Source organism: Canis lupus, chromosome 28 (genome assembly GCF_048164855.1).
Source record: "Canis lupus baileyi chromosome 28, mCanLup2.hap1, whole genome shotgun sequence".
Lineage (NCBI taxonomy): Eukaryota > Metazoa > Chordata > Mammalia > Carnivora > Canidae > Canis > Canis lupus.
In genome coordinates this window covers 3,147,119-3,168,270 of record NC_132865.1, presented here as the reverse complement: position 1 = coordinate 3,168,270, position 21,152 = coordinate 3,147,119, and the positions used below count along the sequence as shown (strand labels likewise).

The window sequence follows — 21,152 nt, the reverse complement described above, 5'->3', positions numbered from 1 at the left end:
TACTGTATTGCTTCTTGCATATGTGACATTATTTTATTCTTATTTTCATTTAATTAGAATAGAAAACTGAAGTTCGTTGCTGCTTCCTATGATGTAAGAGGAAATTTTCTTAAGTGGCAAACTTTAGAAGGAGGTGTTTTACAGGTAAGCATACTTCTAGCTAAAGAATTACTAATGTGCCTTACTTTTGCTTCAGGCAAAGATGAGGAAAACTAGGTATGTACTAGATTAGAGCATCACTTGCATGCTCTAGTTGATTCTTTTCTAGTGCTTTAAATAAGAATTTCTTCAAAGTAGAGGATCACTGGGGAAGAGGGGGGAAAAGTAAAACAAGATGAAATCAGAGAGGGAGACAAACCATAAGAGATTCTTATTCCCAAGAAACAAACTGAGGGTTGCTGGTGGGGAGTGGGAGGATGGGGTAACTGGGGGATGGACATTAAGGAGCGCATGTGATGTAATGAGCACTGAGTGTGCTCTCTATCTCTGAAACCAATACATTATGTTAATTAATTGAATTTAAATTAACATTTTTTAATTTTAAAAAATAAATAGGTAAATGAATAGTGGCAATAAATAATCAAAAAAAAAGCAGAACATGAGATGTGAATACTGCCGTGTTTATGTGCATCTTTCTTTCCTAATGACATTCGAGTATAAGATAGGCTGCTCTTAAAAGATGACTTGCTTTCCAAAAAAAAAAAAAAAAAAAAGGAATTTCTTAAAACTACTTTAAATAGTATTATATAAAGCATATGTTATGTCGGGGTTTAAGAACTCTTGACTAAACCCCAATCAAGCAAAAAAAACATTATTCTGAAATATTAATCAGTTGTGGTTTTTTTCTATAGCTTTGTCCAGACACAGAGACAAGACTGAATGCTGCTTATTCTTTCGGAACAACCTATCAACAAAATGTAAGTTTGAACTATACTAGTCTATATTTTAGCTTCATTTTTCACATCAACAGTAATTGGAATCATCTTTGAATTTTCAAAATGTTTCTTAATAATAATGAATAATTTCACTTATAAAATTTTTTAATAATTTGGGTGCAGAAAGTCTTACCTTGTTTTCTGTAGAGTTTAAATACCATCTACTGTAAGATTTTCATATTTTTTGTTCATTTACTTCTAGCCATATAGGTTTTAAAAATATATTCTAAGCATTTTAAAATAAAGTGAAAACATTATTTTTAGTGACTAATAAAAATGTTACTCTCACCTCCCTCTACCCCCGCCCCAGTTAACAAGTACAAAGGCTACTTTTTCTCTCCTTCCATACTTTTTCTTCCTCTATCCTCCCTGACTTTCCTTCCTTTGGAAACCCAGTTTTGAAATTACAGTATGATACAAAGGAATATTATGAGTCCTTAAACTTTTGAAAGACATTGACTTGTCTACAAAAATACTTCTTGAAAAAATGCATATACCCACACCATAGAACAGAACTGTGATGAAAATGTCATCATGGAAACTAGATTGGAAGACAATAAACACTTTCTTTTTGACAATAAACATTTTTAACAGTGGTTATCTCTGCATGGTGGGATTACAAGTGACTGGTTTATTTTATATTTTCCAAGTCCTCTATCATGAACATGCGTTTACTTTTATTATCATATATGAGTTATGTATTATTTAAAAAAAAAAAAAAAGAACCGTTATGTGTTTACCGTGAGTCAGGAGAATCAATCCTGGTTAATGCCTGCTGCTGGATGCTCAGCATTTTACCCTTGTTATCTCATTTCATCTGTAAAATAGCTATGAGATACATATCATTCATTATCTGTGCTTTGGAGTTGAGGAAATGGTGCTCAGGGAGATTGGGTAATTGACTTAAGGTCTTGCATCAGGTAAATTGTGGAGCCAGTGTTCTATTATGCTTGAAATCCCTGGGTTTTCCATTCACCCTGGCTGCCTCTGAAGTAGTTTACAGCCTAGTAGAGAAAAGAGTTACCTAGACAAAGAATTGCAAAGAATGGGGAATGTGGTGTGTACAAGGTACCATATTGACACAAAGGAGGAGTCATCAGCAGTTCCTGGGGAAGTACTAAAAGACTTCTCAGAATGAGTGATGTTTGGGCTTATAGAACGAATATGAGTTTACCAGTGAAACACAGTGGGGAAGGGAATGTCAGGCAGGAACGTTTGCAATGTCAGAGAGACGTAGAATAGCATTGTGTATTTAGGAACTGCAAGTAGATTAGTTTGAATGGACCTTAACACTGTAGGGAGCAGTGGGAGATAAGCCTGACTCTTTTAAGGGAATCACAGACAACATTGTACATCAGGAGAAAGAATTAAGACCTCATCCTATAGGACAGTAGTTTTTAAACTTTTTCCCTAATGTACGCTTCAAGTTGAGAATTAAGGCATACCCTCTCCAGCTGTGTTGTAGGACAAGAACTAGGCAGTTCTTTACTCTTACTTTTTTGGCCCTTAAAAGAGTCATTTATGGTATCCGTGTTTTAGAAGGCGCATTGAAATGCATATAAACAAGATAGTTTAAAGATACTTTATTTTACAAAATTAAAAAACACTTTAAAAGATACTAAATATGCTTTCTAATTGTCAGTGCTTTTATTTTTAATTTTATTTTCCAGTGTGAGATTCCTATCTCTAAGATCTTAACGGACTTTCCCTCTCCTGTATTTTATGATGTGTACCTTGAATATACTGATGAAAATCAGGACCAATATATTTGGGCCGTGCCTGTGTTAAACCTAAATCTTCAATACAATAAAATATTTGTGAACCAAGGTAAGACATCTGAGCTAAAAACCAATAAATAAGTCCAACAACGTGATAATTTAATAAATCATGGGTTATAAAAAAGGTTATGGATTTTCTCTTGTTATATGGTCTTATACAGTCTACCAAAAAGTAAAACAATAGGAGGGGCTGGTTTATTTAGACATTTGTACCAAATGTGTCAGGGTATTGTTTAAAAATTAATACTATCACCTAAGTATAAGCTGAGAAAAATTAGTAGAACTGAAAATTGGGGCTGCACTTCTTCAAGCTGTTCTAAAGCTGCTTTCCTGATAATTCATTTATTTTGTTCTCGTATCATTAAAATCTTTATTAGGTAATTTGCAGGGAAAATATCTTCTAAACAATCAGACCGTAGTCAGGTGAGGTAGGAAAAGCTATTACCAGGAATTTCTTACAGCAATAACTGCCTGTGCAGCCATCTTATCTAAAACAGAATGTACTGATTTTGTGTTTTAAATTTATTCAGTAAACTTCTCCTTGAGAGCCATCTTGAACAATTTGAAGGTATTTTTTTAATGCCACCTTTTTTTCTTTCTTTTTATGATAAAAGATAGTAGCTCTGGCAAGTGGCTTCTGACTCGGCGCGTTTTCTTGGTGGATGCACTAAGTGGACGAGAAAATGACTTAGGAAGTCAGCCAAGACTAATTCGAATTGCTACCCAGATATCACTGAGGTGAACAAACATGTTTTTCTTTTTTTTTTTTTTTAAGATTTTATTTATTCATGAAAGACACAGAGAGGCAAAGCAGGCAAAGGGAGAAGCAGGCTCCATACGGGGAGCCCAATGTGGGACTTGATCCCAGGACCCCAGGATCACTGCCCTGAGCCAAAGGCAGATGCTCCAATGCTGAGCCACCCAGGCATCCCAAACATCTGTTTTTCTAAATTAAGCTTGGAGTGTACAGGAAAATGTTATAATGAAAGTATTTACTAGTAATTATCAAGAGGAAAACTATAAGGACAAGTGAATTGGAATAATATGTAAGTTTTTTTTTTTTAATCTGTGTAGATTGGTATGCACCAGTAGAAGTGAGGAGCTCCAAGGGAAGAATTATATCAGAAGAACCTGAGTTTTGTCAGAATTCATTCTCTGGCCCTGCTGAATTAGAATGGGTTGAAAGGTGGAGGGGAATTAAATAGCAGTGGGCTGAAATGGGAATGTTAGAAAGAGCCCACCCAGTGTTTGCAATGAGTAGGCCTCCTGTGTGTTTTCACCTCCTTTCATAGCTACTGGTCTGGGTTGGCCCAGATTAACTATCGACACCTCCCTCTTCTTAGGATGTCTTAATGATGACCCTACTGTAAGAGTAGTGCCATGCAGCTCTTCTTTCTGTTTTCAGTGTGAAATTGCTGCCTCTAGATCGTAACCGACTTTCCCACCCCCATATTTTTTGGTGTACTTTGAACGCTGGTGAGGATCAACACCATCATCTTATGTACTTCAAAGTGCACTTTGAAGCACTTTAATAAACCTTTTTTCATTGTTATTTCATTCTGATTTTCATCTCAGTCTTATGAGGTATAAGTGGTACAGAAGAAGCCTTTATATCTTGATGAAGTCCAAATGTACTGTGTTTTTATTTAGCATTCCCTTAATCTACTAATGTAGTATCACTTGTAAAAATGAAATTGGATCTAGTCAGGTCTGTGATTGTGGTGAAACCATGCCAGCCCCTAGTGTTTGGCACTTTCCTTTTTGAATTTACAAATTATACCATGCATTGAATTCAGCAAAATGCACTCCACTATGTGCCATAAATTGTACTAGATATGACACACATTATTTTGTGAAGAATTCACCTCTCTTTTTTTTATTGAATTTAGATTTGCCAACATATAGTATAACACCCAGTGCTCATCCCATCAAGTGCCCCTCCTCAGTGCCCATCACCCACATCTTTCTCTTTTGAAAATCAAAACCTCAGAGGTGGTTCACAATACTTCAGTGATTTCATTTGTAAAACTTAAGATAGCTTGTGTTGTTATCATTAGTTTATGTTTGACCTTCCCTAGTCCTTATTAACTGGTTAGTTCTGAGATCACAAGATCACCAAGACTATCCATATTAAAAAAAAGACAAAAACAAAAAAAGAAAACCAACCAGTAAGTTAACTGAATGCTTAAAGACTTAGATATCTTTATAACTAGAAATGTATTTTCTCATAAACAGCATCCACCTTGTACCTAATACAAAAAATGGAAATATATACCCTCCTTTAATTACCATTGCGTACAGTGACATTGATGTCAAAGATCCCAACAGCCAGTCTGTGAAGGTAAGTCCCGTGCTGTTCAGTGCCTCTATGTCTGTTAATGGAATATTGATGCAGTTTATATTATGGGCAAAGGCTTTTAGTCCTTTTTCAACTTTTAAATAAATGCTGTATGTAATATAGTCAAGTCTTAATTACTTTACATTTTTAGGTTTTATTTAAATTCAATTAATTAATGTATAATGTATCATTAGTTTCAGAGGTAGAGGTCAGTGATTCATCAGTCTTACATAACACCCAGTGCTCATTACATCACATGCCCTCCTTAATGTACACCACTCAATTACCCCATCCCCCCATCTCCCATTCCCACTAACAGTGTATGAGGGTTCCCCTTTCCCTGCATCCTTGCCAACATCTAATTCTAGCCATTCTAACTGGTATGAGGTGGTATTTCATTGTGGTTTTGATTTGTATTTCCCTGATGCCGAGTGATGTGGAGCATTTTTGTGTGTGTCTGTTTGCAATCTGGATGTCTTCTTTGGAGAAATATCTATTCATCTCTTCTGCCCATTTCTTGATTGGATTGTTCTTTGGTTGTTGAGTTTGATAAGTTCTTTATAGATCTTGGAAACTAGCCCTTTATCTGATACGTCATTTGCAAATATCTTCTCCCATCTGTAGATTGTCTTTTGGTTTTGTCACCTGTTTCCTTTGCTGTGCAAAAGCTTTTTGTCTTGACGAAGTCCCTATAGTTCATTTTTGCCTTTGTTTCCCTTGCCTTTGGAGACCTGTCTAGGAAGGAGTTGCCGTGGCCAAGGTCACCAAGGTTGCTGCCTGTGTTCTCCTCTAGGGTTTTGATGGGTTCTTGCCTCACTTTTAGATCTTTCATCATTTTGAGTTTGTTTTTGTGTGTGTTGTGAGGAAATGGTCCTGTTTCATTCTTCTGCATGTGGCTGTCCAATTTTCCTAACATCATTTGTTAAAGAGACTGGCTTTTTTCCACTGGATATTCTTTCCTGCTTTGTCGAAGATGAGTTGACCGTAGAGTTGGGAGTCCATTTCTGGGTTGTCTATTCTGTTCCATTGGTCTATGTGTGTGTTTTTATGCCAGGGCCATACTGTCTTGATGACTACAGCTTTGTAATAATCATGAAGTCTGCAGTTTTGATGCCACCAGTTTTTGTTTTCCTTTTCAACATTCCTTTGGCTATCCAGGGTCTTTTTGGTTCCATACAAATTTTAGAATTATTTGTTCCAACTCTGTGAAATAACTTGATGGTATTTTGGTAGGGATTGCATTGAATGTATAGATTGCTCTAGGTAGCATAGACATTTTAGCAATATTTGTTCTTCCAATCCATGAGCATGGAATGTTTTTCCATTTCTTTGTTGTCTTCCTCAATTTCTTTCATGAGTGTTCTATAGTTTTCTGAGTATAGATCCTTTGCCTCTTTGGTTAGATTTATTCCTAGGTATCTTACGGTTTTTGGTGCAATTGTAAAGGGAATTGACTCCTTCCTTTCTCTTACTTATGTCTCATTGTTAGTGTATAGAAATGCAACTGGTTTCTGTGCATTTACTTTATATCCGCCACTTTGCTGAATTCCTGTATGAGTCTACCAATTTTGAGGTGGAGTCTTTTGGGTTTTCCACAGAGAGTATCATATCATCTACAGAGTGAGGGTTTGACCTCTTAATGATTTGGATCCCTTTTATTTCTTTTTGTTGTCTGGTTGCTGAGGCTAGGACTTCTAGTACAATGTTGAACAGCAGTGATGATAGTGGACATCCCTGCTGTGTTCCTGACCTTAGGGGAGAAGTTCCCAGTTTTACCCCATTGAGAATGATATTAGCTATGGGCCTTTGTATATGGCTTTTATGATATCAAGGTATGTTCCCTCTGTCCTTACGCTGTGAAGAGTTTTAGTCAAAAAAATATGCTGTAGTTTGTCAAATGCTTTTTCTGCATCTATTGAGAGGATCACATGGTTCTTGTCCTTTCTTTTATTAATGTGATTGTGTCACATTGAGTGATTTGTGGATGTTGGACCACCCTTGCAGCCCAGGAATAAATCCCGCTTGGTGGTGGTGAATAATCCTTTTAATGTACTGTTGGATGCTGTTGGCTAGTATTTTGGTGAGAATTTTGGCATCTATGTTCATCATGGATATTGGTCTGTAATTCTCCTTTTGGGTGGGGTCCTTGGTTTTGGGACCCAGGTAATGCTGGCCTCATAGAACAAGTTTGGAAGTTTTCCTTCCATTTCTACTTTTTAAAACAGCTTCAGAAAAATAGGTATTAATTCTTCCTTTAATGTTTGGTGGAAGTTCCCGGGGAAGCCATCAGCCCTGGATTCTTGTTTGTTGGGAGAATTTTGATTACTGCTTCATTTCCCTGCTAGTTATGGGTCATTCAGATTTTCTGTTTCTTCCTGTTTCAGTTTTGGTAGTTTATACATCTGTAGGAATGCATCCATCTCTTCCAGATTGCCTAATTTGTTGGCATATAGTTGCTCATAACACGTTCTTATAATTGTATTTCTTTGGTGTTGGTTGTGATCTCTTTCATTCATGATTTTATTTATTTGGGTCCTTTCTCTTTTCTTTTTGATAAATCTGGACAGGAGGGGTTTATCAATCTTACTAATTCTTTCGGAGAACTAGCTCCTAGTTTCATTGATCTGTTCTACTGTTCGTTTCTATTTCATTGATTTCTGCTCTAATCATTATTATTCTTTTCTCCTGCTGGGATTAGGCTTTATTTGCTCTTCTTTTTCCAGCTCCTTTAGGTGTAAGGTTAGGCTGTGTATTTGAGATCTTTCTTGTTTCTTGAAGACTTGTATTGCTATATACTTCCCTCTTAGAACTGCCTTTGCTACATCGCAAAGATTTTGAATAGTTGTGTTTTCATTTTCATTTGTTCCCATGATTTTTTAATTCTTCTTTAATTTCCTGGTTGACCCACTCATTCCATAGTAGGCTACTCTTTAACGTCCTTATATTTAAGTTCTTTCCAAATTTCCTCTTGTAATTGAGTTCCAGTTTTAAAGCAGTGTGGTCTGAAAATATGCAGGCAGTGATCCCAGTCTTTTGGTACTGGTTGAGACCTGATTTGTGACCCAGTATGTGATCTGTTCTGGAGAATGTTGCATCTGCATTTGAGGAAAATGTGTATTTTTTGCTTTTAGGATGGAATGTTTAATATATCTGTCGAGTTCATCTGGTCCAGTGTGTCATCCAAAGCCCTGTTTCCTTGTTGATCTTCTGCTTAGATGATCTTTCCATTACTATGAGGGGTGTTAAAGTCCCCTACTATTATTGTGTTATTGATGTGTTTCTTTATTTTTGTTATTGTCTTATATAATTGACTGCTCCCATGTTAGGGGCATAAATATTTACAATTGTTAAGAGTTTCTTGTTGAAGAGACCCTTTAATTATGATATAGTGTCCTTCCTCATCTCTTATTATGGGTCTTTGGCTTAAAATCTAATTAGTCTGTTATAAAGATTCCCACCACAGCTTTTTTTTTTTTTTTTAATGTCCATTAGCATGATAAATGGTTTTTCAACCTCTCACTTTAAATTTGGAGGTGGGCAACCACTGTGGCTCAGTGGTTTAGCGCCGCCTTTGGCCCAGGGTGTGATCAAGTCCCATGTCATGTTCCCTGCATGGAGCCTGCTTCTCCCTCTGCCTAAGTCTCTGCCTCTCTCTCTCTCTCTCTCTCTCTCTCTCGAATAAATAAATAAAATCTTAAAAAAAAAAAACAGTTTAAAAAAATACATAAATCTGGAAGGAGGTATGTTTGGGCCTAAAATGAATCTTTTGCAGACAGTATCAATGGGTCTTGCTTTTTTACCCTGTGTCTCCTGATTGGGGCATTTAACCCATTTACATTCAGAGTAACTATTGAAAGATATGGATTTAGTGCTGTTGTATTACCTGTAAAGTCATGGTTTCTGTATACGATCTCTGTTCCTTTCTGGTCTATGTTACTTTTGGGCTCTCTTTTCACTTAAAGGATCCCTTTTATTATTTCTCGTAGGGCTGGTTTGGTGACCACAAGTTCTTTTAGTTTCTGTTTATCCTGGAAGCTTTATATTTCTCCTTCTATTTTGAATGACATCCTACCTAGGTAAAGTGTTCTTGTCTATGTATTTTTCCCATTTAGCACCCTGAATATATCATGCCAGTCTTTTCTGGCATGCCAGGTGTCTGTGGATAGGTCTGTTGCCAGTTTAATGTTTCTAGTCTTGTAAGTTATGGGCCTCTTGTCCTGAGCTGCTTTCAGGACTTTTTCTTTGTCCCTGAGATTTGCTAGTTTCATTATATGTCAGGGTGTTGGCCTATTTTTATTGATTTTGATGTGGGTTCTCTGTGCCTTCTGGACTTGGATACCTGTTTCCTTCCCCAAAGTAGGGAAGTTCTCCCCTATAATTTGTTCCAATACACCTCTGCCTCGCCCTCTTTTTCCTCTTTTTCTATGATCCCATTTATTTTAATATTGTTTCATTTTATGGTATCACTTATCTCTTGAGTTCTCCCCTCGTGTTTCAGTAGTTGTTTATCTTTCTTTTTCTCAGCTTCTTTATTCTCCATCATTTGGTCTTCCATATTACTAATTCTCTTTTTAGCTTCATTTATCCTAGCAGTTAGAGCCTTCATTTTTTTATTGCATATCATTAATAGCCTCTTTTATTTCAACTTGATTAGATTTAGTTCTTTAATTTCTCCAGAAGGGGATGCTCTAATGTCTTCTATGCTTTTTTAAACCCAGCTATTATCTTTATAATCAGTATTTTGAACTCTAGTTCTGACTTCTCACTTGTGTCAATACTGATTAGGTCCCTGGCAGTCAGTACTGCCTCTTGTTCTCTTTTTTGAGGTGAATTTTTCCATTTTGTTATTCTGCCCAGAGAAGAATAGATGAACGAGAGAACAAACTACTAAAATGGTAACAACGACCCTAGAGAAATATACGCTAAACAAATCAGAAGAGACCCAAAACTGAAAAAAAAAAGAGAGAGAATATAATCAGACAGGTGAATAGAATAGAGCAATAGGCTAAATCCTGTGTGTATTTTATTCCATCTGCTAGAATATTAGATCCCAAAATTGTAATGAAAGAACATACATGAAAAAAATTAAATACAATGAAAGGTTAGAATGTAGTTATAAAAATGAATATTAGAAGGAAAAAAAGGAAGGAATGTAAACAGGTGAACAGAACAGAGCAATACACTATATCCTGAGTGTATTTTGATCAGTTTATTAGAAGAAGCTACATCTCAAAATTGTAAAGGAAGAAAAACATATATATACAAAAATAAAATTAAATACATTAAAAGGATAGAATGTAAAGATGAAAATTTAAAAAGACTTTAACAAAACAGAAAAAAAAAGAAGAAAGAAAAAAAACCTGAATATGATCATACAGGTAAAGAAAACAGCCATACACTAGATTCTGGGTGTATTATGTATGATTTGTTAGAAGAAACTCCATCCCAAAATTGTAAAGAAAGAAAAACTTACATATATAAAAAAAATTAAGTACAATGAAAGGATAGAATATAACTGTAAAAATGAAAATTAAAACAGATTTTTAAACAGCATTGATAAAATAAGAAATTGGTTGAAAAGGAAAGAGAAAAAAATTAAAATTAAAAGACTCAAGTATCATGAGAAAAAAGAACTCCATGAATTCTATAGGCTCTATTACCCCGGTCAGCGCTGGCGTTTTGCAGTTCTCAGTGATCTGAAAGTGGTGGCCTCCCAGTCTCCAGTCCTGGAGCCAAGAGCTCGGGCCACCCTCCTCAGTGCACCCGCAGGGAAAAGCAGTCAACCACGCCTGTGTCTGGGGCCTCCGGCTGCACCGTGTGCTTGCCCAGCCTGTGAGCGAGCATTTCTGCCTCAGGGATGCAACCCCCTTTTGAGTCTCAGAGCCCTGCAGACTCCTGCAGCTCGCTCTCCCCTCGCTCTCCCAGGGGAGCCGGGGGCTTGATGGTTCTGCCGTTTGCTGAGCCCCTGCTTAGAGAGCAGTGGTGTGGACTGTGCCTCCGTTCTCTGTTCATGGCAACCCGAGCTGCAAGGCCCCTCCTGGGCTCACTGGTTGCAGCTGGCTTCCCTGCCCCATGCCTGGGGACACTGCCGCACCCAGGCAGGCCGGGCTTCCTGTGACTTCCAGGATCCTGAGATCACACTGCTCTGCTTAGGATTCCGCTCCTACTTCACTGCCTGAGCATCTTGCAGGCAGGGCCGTTCCTCTCTGGAGCTGACTTTTAAAAGATCTGATTTTGCGTCTGGATGCTGTATCACTTTCCAGTAACCGGCTGCCAGCCCGCTGTTTCTCTTCCCATATATCGCCTCGGATTCACCTCTCCGTACCTCCTACCTTTTAGAAAGTGGTTGCTTTTCTATTTGTAGAGTTGCAGCTGTTCTTTTCTTAGATCTTCAGTTGAGTCTGCAGGTGTTCAGAATGATTTAATAGCTATCTAGCTGAATTCCTGGGACCTGTCAGACAAAACTAAGGTCTCCTACTCCTCCATCATCTTGGACTCCCTCCAGGTCTTAATTACTTTTTACTAATAATGAGAAAGGTGAGTTCTTGTGGATCCTTCAGGTGAAAAAGCAAGAATTAAGTTTTTCTCTAGACACCATCACCAGCAGTTTTTGGGCATCCCTGTTTGGGATCTTGGGGTATGCAGAGATGTGCAGCATCTGCCCCTGTCCTCTTTGGCCAACTTGCTTGCACTAAGATTTTGCTTCCTTGGTGAATGAAACCAGAAACTCAAATGTTCAGCAGGCACATGTGTTCTCTTCTCACCAGGCTTGCTCCCTGGATGGAAATACACTTCAGCAGGTAGAAAGAGTTTCATATTGTCTGTAGTTGGTAACTAGTAGTACTGAAGTGAAGTAGAGGATACAGTTTGGTCCTGCAGCCACGTAGTCTTCCGACTACTTCCTCAACTCAAAGTTAATACAGAACTAAAGGCCTCTGTTGCATGGGACGGCCTGTATGAAGGAGAGACCTCGTACACCCTGAAGATGGCCTACGCCAAAGGTAGCGAGCCTGGAACAGGCGGAGCACGCACGCTCAGTTCCTCCTCCCAACCTCTTGGGTCAGTGAAAGCCTCCCTGCTCTCAGGAGGGGTGTGTGACAGAGGGCTAGACATTGACACCAGAGGTAATCCTCCTATACTTTTTCCTCAGATTCCCTCTCTGGAAATGCGAGAGATGTTTAAACATTCCCTACCTACAAACTTCACTAATAGCTTTTAATTTCCACTATTTTGCTTTTCTGAATTTTCATGTTCTAGTTCTTACAGCCAGTACTTTTGGCTTCTCTATTGTGCTTATACTCAGCTGCTACTGGTTTCAGGCTTTCATTAAGCAGAAGGTAGGCACATAGCATTAACTTTCCTCTGAAAGATTTCACATCTTCATTTGTATGACCTAATTGGGTGTTAAAATTCATTTCCATTGCCTGAGCTTGTATGCACCATAATAGGAGGAGAGGAAAATCCGGAAACACGCTGAATAGCAAAAGGCTGCCTGGTTTAAAATTTCTTGGGTAACCAGGAGTACCTTTATTTTAAGATAAAATACTTCCAGTTAAAAACTTTTAACTATTTTTGTTGTTTAAAGTATTCCAAAGATGGTCTTGATAAAGTGGAAAATAATAGAAAAAGAATTGGGAGAATCATGAAACAATACTGATGACATCCACCCCAGGTTCGTTCTAAGTGTAGAATGTACAGTTCTTTCATCATTGCTTAATTTTTCATGAGAGCTTTTGCAAAAAATTTCCATTAGTTAATCATTCAGCTACATCTCTGTGCTCTTATCAATAGCAAATAACTTCCCCTCATCTTTTCTGAGCAGATCAGGACCATCCCTCAGATTTCCCCTCAGTTGAGTTTCCTCAGATTCCCCCTTTAATGCTTCAGAATCTCTGTTTCATTATCCTTCCTGTCTCCTGTTCCGGTTTTTAAGAACAAAGGGCCCTTCCTCCTTTCTTAAATTAATCTTCTACTGTGCTTGTTTGCAGTACTTTCTCCAATATCCTGTTTCAGCCCTAATCCCTTATTCAGCCAGCCCCTCTGCTGGGCCCTTTTCTCTGTTTTTCACAACTGTCACTTCTTCCCATGTTAAAAACAAAGGAAAACAACCAAACAATAAAACTTCCCTTAATTCCGCCAGCATTTCACCTTGCTATCCTGTATCTTTCCTTGATTTCCCAACCATTTATCTTTTCATTATTTGCAGCCTGGCTCCAGCCATTTTGCTTCTTTATAAACCTCTTTCTTAAAGGTCAACAATGAATTCCACATGCGGTGGTTTTATTTCAACTTGACATTCATACAACATTTGACATTGTATTTCAAGACTTTTGAACCTCTGTTCTGTGATCTTGGCAAGACTTCAGTTATCTCGCCTCTCCTTCCTCTCACAGTCCTGTTTCTCTGCCCTTTACTGGTTGTTCTTTCCCTTCTTGTCTCTTAATATAGTGGTATCCCTAAGATTTTTGATCAGCCCGTTGAATAATCTAATCTGCCTTCTTAGAGTGCAGTTGTTGAGCCAGTTGCTAAATACAAGATTAGTCACATTCCTCAGTTATACAAACCTATCAGAAAATGAAATACCATTAGTTTGGCTTGATTGATATTAATGAACCTAACCGAGTTCCTAATGAACCCCTCTTTCTTTAATATGTGTTCAAAAGGGATATTCAAAGCATCATGAATAATTCCTCAAAGTATTTCCATTTATGTATAAATAAGGGTCAACTCTAATAATATTGATAGATTAAAAATAATGGCATTTATATACAAATACATCTTTATAGTAAAAGTAGGTTTGTGTTATATAATTTCAGTATGGTTAATTTACTGTCTTTTAAATGACAGATTTCTTTCTCAGTCAAATATGAAATGAATCAAGGAGAAGCACAAGTCCAGACAGATGTAAGTTTATTTTAACTTGTTAAAATATCTATGGTATATTTCTTAATTTAAAAACGTTTAGATATACAGGGGAGTTGTCAAAATAGTTTTGCCATATATCCTTCAGCCAGTCTCCTCTAATGTTAACATCTTACATAAGCAGAGTGCAATCATCCCAATAAGGAAATTAATACTGATGTAATCCTATTAGCTGGTCTACATACTCTGAATTTCACAAGTTTTTTCACTATCCATTTTAGGACCCAGCCCAGGGTTGCATATTGCTTCCAGTGGTCATGTCTCCTTAATCTCCCTTAAATCTGTGACAGTTCCTCAATCTTTGTCTTTCGTAACCCCATCCACTTTTGAAGAGTACTGGTCAGGTATTTTGGCCTTCAGTTGGGTTTATCTGATATTTTCCCTTGATTAAATCAAGTTCATGTAGTTTTAACATAGATACCACAGATACGATGTTGTGCTCTTCTCAGTACATCATATCAGAGGGTACATGGTGTCAGGATGTCTTATTATTAATGATGTTAACTTGGGTCATATGCCTAAGGTAGTGTCTGTGGAGTTCTCCACTGTGTTTTTCCATTTGTAATTAAGTATCTTGTGGAGAAATACTTGAGAGGATGCAAATACTCTGCTTCTCATTAATCCTTTTGTTCTCTAATTTTAGTATCCAGTGATGATTCTCATCTATAAAAAGTATTACTGTATCATCTGCCTGATAATGATTTTTCTATTTCCTTCATCTATATTTGTTAAATGGAATTCTACTATAAGGAGAAGTTGTCCCTTTGCCCACATGGATTTATTTATTCAATTATTTCTTTAACTCAGTATGGACTCCTGGATATTTATTTTATTCTAGTGATTATAATTCATTACTATATATCTATCTTGCTCCAATTTTCCTAGATTTAACTGTTGAGAGTTCCTTCAATTTGGCCCCTATGCCCTCTCACCCTGCCTGCCACAATTTCTTTTCTTGAGCACTTCTTTATGCTCTATTTGCATATTTGAACATTGATGAGGAAAATTGCATATATCCCAAAATGTTCTTTTTTTTAGATTGCTTTGGGTGTTTTGGGTGGACTGGCTGTTTTATCATCTCTTCTGAAGACAGCAGGGTGGAAGAGGCGCATTGGGAGTCCCATGATTGATTTACAGGTATGGTCTCAGGAGTTTTTAAAGTATATTTTCATCTTTTGACTACTTTGTATCCTTCTTTTAAGATACAGCTTCTCTGGGGTATATAACTAGCAGAGGTATATGCACACCTCATTTCCCTCCCATGTTGCTATATCCCAGTCTGCACACCCACCAGCAGTGGGAAACCATTTTTCTGGTTTCCACACATCCTCATCAGCATTTGCTATTTTTCTAGCCTTTCCATTTCTTGCCAATGTGGCACTATAAATAGCATGTCATTTTTAGTTTCATTTTGATTTATCTGCTTTTCATATACCTCATTAATCATTTGGGCTTCCTATTCTGTGAACTGCCTGTTTATATCCCTTGCAAATTTTTCTGTTAGGTTTCCAGTTTCTTTTGTTACTTAAAGTAGCTTTTTGTGTTTTCTAAATATGAATCCCCTTTTGGTTTTTGATGTTGAAATATCTCCTCCAAATATGACCCATCTGATTTATTTATTTATTTGAGAGGAGAGAGAGCATACAGTGAGAGGAACAGAGAGGGAGAGTCTTCAAGCAGACTCCATGCTCAGCAGGAGGCTTTGACTCGGGGGCAAAGACCGTTCTGGTCTCTACTCTCAGAGTTCAAGAGAATTTGCCACACAGAAGAAGAAAAGAATATTTGATGAAACAATAACCAATGTCCATTTCATTCTACAGAATAATTGCAATGCAAGTTAATCATGGAGTAAGTGGTTGAAACTGGCAGATGAGGCTAAAAAGTCCATTTTGGTTTAGGTTGTGAAGGACCTTTTGGGCTGGAATTTATTCTCTAGTGGAGAGTCTCTGTACATTTTTAGAATGTACAATTTACATTTACAGTCCAATTTACATTTTAGAAAACTAAGTCTGGTGGTAGTATAAAGGATTGATTGGGGTGGGGGCTCCAAACTGTGAAAGAATTAAGAAGCAATATAACTTTCTTAGATGGTGAAAGATGAGAAGGGTTTTGTAAGACAAGTGCTTTTGGGAATGGACTGAAAGGCACAGATCCAAAGGAATCCAGGAGGTGGCCACCGTTGGGCTTTATAACTGAGTGATCCATGGACATGTGAAACAAGGCCTCAAGCTTGAGAAACTGGGTACAGAATATGTTACTGAAAGTGATAGTATAAATAGACCGAGTCGATAACAGCTATAATTCTCTTTTTAAATTGCAGACAGTTATGAAATTCTTGGTGTACTATGCTGGTGATCTGGCCAATGTTTTCTTTATCATCACTGTGGGAACAGGTCTTTATTGGCTTATTTTCTTCAAAGTAAGTGAGTTTCTGAATTTAACCTAAATGTTGATACTTGAATAGATGGTAAGCTGTCATTATGAAGGAACTACTTTTATTTGGGTGTATTTCTGATCCAGAGTACGGCGGTACATGCTACACCACCATTCCTTGAATGTGCTGTTTATTAAGTATCACCACTTTCCTTTTCTATGCTTTTTTTTTTTTTGGTTTGTAAAGTGTGCGTATTAAAAACCTTGAATGGTCATATTTACCATTACCAGGGTAATTTTTATCACAGGCACAGAAATCTATCTCTGTTTTGCTGCCAGTCCCGTCTCAAGAAGAACGTCTTGTTACTTATGTGGGATGTGCTTTTGCTCTGAAGGTAAGTTTTAAAGGACAGGTTCCTGATAAACTTATAAGTCTTTAAAATGCTTTCAAAATCTTCGGTGTAAAATTTAGCTGATTTTAAAAGAAAGCATGAATTATTTTATTTTACCAAGGGTATCTACTTTTATCTATACTAGGTGGTTCATTCTGAAAATCCAGCCTAAATAATTGTTCTAAGAAGCCATGATAAGTAGTTTTAGATTAATATAAGTTATAGCTAATTTAATAAAGTGATATTTCATTATATGACTTTCTTTTCCCCTATTTTAAAGAAGGGAAGACAAATTAATGTGTATGAAAATTTTGTGAATTTGGCGATTCCATGTTATTTAAGGAGCTTTTAGTGATCCCTAATGATATTATAACTTCATTTGTCATTTGTGAAAATTGTATATTCTTGTGATAACAGTATATTTGCTTCTTAAAAAATATATTTTTTTAAGATTTTATTTATTAGAGAGAGCGCACAAACGGTGGTGAAGGGTGGGCATGGGAGGAGAAGCAGACTCCCCACTGAGCAGGGAGCCCTACACAAGGCCAGATCCCGGGACCCTGAGATCATGACCTGAGCTAAAGGCAGACACTGCCATCCAGACGCCCCCAAAAATCAGTATTGTTTTCATAAACAGGCTTAGTGTGGATACTTTTAAAGTGTTTTGTTTGTCATTTTCAGGCTCTGCAATTTTTGCATAAGCTTATGTCCCAGATTACCATAGATATATTCTTTATTGATTGGGAGCGACCTAAAGGAAAGGTTCTTAAAGCTGTTGAAGGTAACTGAATAACCATTGTACCAAAATTCTTTCGCTACTTTTTCAGAACAAAGATGAAACCCTTTTACTTATTTTATCTCTCTGACCAGGTGAGGGTGGTGTTCGGAGTGCCACAGTTCCTGTGAGCATATGGAGAACATACTTTGTAGCAAATGAATGGAATGAAATTCAGACTGTGAGAAAAATTAATCCACTCTTTCAAATACTTACTGTCCTCTTTTTTTTGGAGGTATAAACTTTTGTAATTTTATGTGACTTTTGTATACCTCATAAATACTAATTTTGTATAATTCCAGATACATTTTCACCTTAGTGGAAGAGTTTTCTAAAGAGTTTTCTGAAGTTATCAAGCCATTATGAAGAGTGGCTTTTAAAAATTGTGTTAAAATACACGATATGAAATTTATCATCTTAATCATTTTTAAGTATGAAGTTCAATCCTATTAGGTACATTCACATTGTTGTGCCATCAACCCCTAGACTAGCTCTTTTCTTTTCTTTCTATCTATCTATCATCTATCTATCATCTATCTATCTATCTATCTATCTATCTATCTATCTATCTATTATCATGAGCAGGGGGGAAGGGCAGAAGGAGAAGCAGACTCCTCACTGAGCAGGGAGCCCAGTGTAGGATTTGATCCTAGGACCTTTGGATCATGACCTGAGTTGAAGGCAGACACTAACTGAGCCATCCAAGCACCCAAACTCTTCATCTTACACAACTAAAACTTTGTACCCATTAAACAGTAATTGCCCATTTCTTCTCCTGGCAGTTACCATTCTACTCTGTCTCTTTCAGTTTGACTATACTAGATAAGGAATGGCTTGTAAACTACTGGTTTGTATCCAAATAAATCCCTAGGGAAGCTTTTGTGAAAAGCTTCACCACTAGAGATTGTGTTTGATTGAGTAGCTCTGAGGTGAGCCTAGCTATCTATATTTTGAAAAAAACTTCCTCTCTAATTTACGTTCTTACTAGAATTAGAATCTGCATTAGAACTAGTATTAAAGGTGAAAGTTTTCAGCACATTCTCACTGAACGCCCTATGGATCCTATACTGAGGACCTTACTCAGTGCCAAGAGCTGGGGCTCAGCTGTACTATGCACAGAGAATGGGTACATGTTATGATACCTTTACAGTTATTTCACAGATCTGGCTGGTATTACTGAAAAGAAGTATTCTGTACTGAGTATGAGACTAAGCTATGAAAAATGTTTATATAGGTAATAACTTTTCTCGGGAATTTGCTGCTTATATAAAGTTAGATACGAATCATTAACTCTTCTGTCTGCCTTCGTTTTTCCTTCCTTTCTTCCTTTTTCCCTCCTTTCCCTTTCTTTCCTTTTTTTTAAAGCCAAGAGAAGAATATATATGCCACCAAGGCATTTGAACGATTTTTCAAAAATTCATTTATAGTATTGTCTGTTAAGTGTTTTATAAAGAGCTTTAAAATATGTGAAAAAGATTTTTTTTAGTTAAGCACATTTAGAAAACAGCAGATTCAATAAAATCATGTCGCTTTCTTACTGCAAAACTTCCCAGAGCCTTTAATTCTAAGAGAGTGGAAGGCATGGACATGAGTATATTGTACAGACCACATTTACTTAACCATGGCTTCCTTTTTTCAAAGAAGTTCCCTTCCTCAAAAGACATTTTGGAAAATACTGTTTAAAAGTATAAAGTATTTTACATAGTACCTGGCATATGTTAAAAGTACGTGAAATACTTTTTGTTCATTGGTAGTTTATTGAAGAAAGTTTTATTCTTTTGATGAATTTTTTGCTTTTGTCAGTGTATATAATAATACAATTATATTTGGCCCTTAGTCATATTGAAGAGAATTCCAAATGAACTAAATTTTGCTTTGTAATTAAAAAATACTGAATAATTATTTTTACCTAGGTTTTCTACTGTTTGTATAATCTTTTGTAAATATTTTAGTTTTTAAGGTTAGAAATAGGAACATATCATTTTCAGAGTAAAGCTATTTTCTTCATCCATATCTGTTTAAATTTTTCCTTTTTACTCCAGGTCGTGGGATTCAAGAACTTAGCATTAATGGACTCATCTTCTAGTCTTTCCAGAAGCCCACCTAGCTACATAGCTCCTTACAGTCGTATTTTGAGATATGCGGTATCTACTGCTCTTTGGCTAGTCATTGGAATTATACAGGTAACAACAGATTATACTTTTTGGCAACATTGCCCTTCTGTATTTATAACTATTGCATACTAATTATCTTTAAATATTGACCACACCCTGGTTTCTACAACAGAAGGAAGGTGATGGTGAGAACAATAATAGCTAATAGCTAATTCTTACCTGGTGTTATTATCCAGGCACTGTGTTAATTAATTGCATTGTACAACTTAATTTTTATAGAAGCCCTCGAGGATAGAGTCTATTAGTATCCTCATTTTATAGATGAGGATACTGGTGCACAGAAAGGCTAAATAGTTTGCTAAAGTCATGTAATTAGAGATTGGGAGAACTGGAATATGAACCCAGGCAATCTGATGTCAGAATTCACATTCTTATCAATAGTGGGCTCTGAAGGATCTTTCAGAGCCTGCATTTTTCTAGTCGGAGGATGGCTTAGTTTAAACAAGCTGTAGGGATGGCTGAGCTACCCTTAATATTTTCTCCCCCCCCTTTTCTAAAATACAATTTATTGTCTACATTTATATATCATAACCAGTAGCCCTTGTGAGAGTTTTATTGAAATACTTATTGAGAAAACTGAAAATAAAAATAAACCTCAGCTTCAAGTCCTGTGATTCTAAACAGAGGATCATTTCCTTTTTTTTTTTTTTTTTTTAAGATTTATTTGTTTATTTGAGAGAGGAAGAGTGTTTGCGTGTACCAGTTGGGCAGAGGGGAGGGACAGAGAGTGAGGGGGGAGAGAATCCCAAGCAGGTTCCACGCCCTGGAACTCCCCAGCATGGGAGCCTGATGCAGGACCCTGCATGGAGCTCAGTCTCTGAACCCTGAGATCATGACCTGAGCCAAAATCAAGAGTCAGATCCATAACTGACTGAGCCATCCAGCACCCCATCTTTTCTATGATCATTTCCTTTATTGTCTTAGACATTTAAAAAAAGAAGAAAGGAAGAACAGAAGCATCAGCTAAAGCACTTAACTCTTATATCTATACTTCTTTATCTTACTTCCAGACATTCCCATGAATGGAAAGAGTCTTTTTGTTGGATTAAAAATTCCTTTATGTTTTAAGTCAGCAAATGAACATGGGACCTGTAGAAAGATCAGATTGAGGGGCAGCCGGGGTGGCTCAGTGGTTTAGCACTGCCTTCAGCCCAGGGCCTGATCCTGGAGACCTGGGATCGAGTCCCACGTCGGGCTCCCTGAATGGAGCCTGCTTCTCCCTCTGCCTGTGTCTCTGCCTCTCTCTCTCTCTCTCTCTCTCTCTCTCTCTCTCTCTCTGTGTCTCTCATGAATAAATAAATAAAATCTTAAAAAAAAAGATCGGATTGAGCTACCTCTAACCAGACAAATACCTGCCTAAAACAGCCTATTTTTAAACATGGTTTGGGATTAAAATCCAGAAATTCCTATAGAATTGGTTCCAGGTGGCATTCTGTAACCTGAGGATAGACTTTTAAAATTTACA

General features: G+C 37.0%; 1 protein-coding gene across 11 annotated transcripts in view; it reads left to right on the top strand.

Annotated features, from left to right (window-relative positions):
• The window catches only part of TMEM67 (transmembrane protein 67), a 74,375-nt gene that overhangs the window by 21,998 nt on the left and 31,225 nt on the right, over positions 1–21,152 (top strand). For 10 of the 11 annotated variants that reach the window (XR_012019847.1, XR_012019848.1, XR_012019846.1 and 7 more), the window contains exons 10-21: positions 58–144; positions 852–917; positions 2,606–2,762; positions 3,328–3,451; positions 4,949–5,054; positions 13,899–13,955; positions 15,012–15,110; positions 16,294–16,392; positions 16,655–16,741; positions 17,420–17,519; positions 17,609–17,748; positions 19,556–19,696. Coding sequence is in view for 5 of the 11 variants with exons in the window: in XM_072803914.1 (XP_072660015.1) it covers positions 58–144; positions 852–917; positions 2,606–2,762; positions 3,328–3,451; positions 4,949–5,054; positions 13,899–13,955; positions 15,012–15,110; positions 16,294–16,392; positions 16,655–16,741; positions 17,420–17,519; positions 17,609–17,748; positions 19,556–19,696 (1,263 nt within the window). In the remaining 6 variants the exon portion in view is untranslated. The remainder of the gene's footprint in view (positions 1–57; positions 145–851; positions 918–2,605; positions 2,763–3,327; positions 3,452–4,948; positions 5,055–13,898; positions 13,956–15,011; positions 15,111–16,293; positions 16,393–16,654; positions 16,742–17,419; positions 17,520–17,608; positions 17,749–19,555; positions 19,697–21,152) is intronic. The other variant, XM_072803916.1, reaches the window with a different exon arrangement.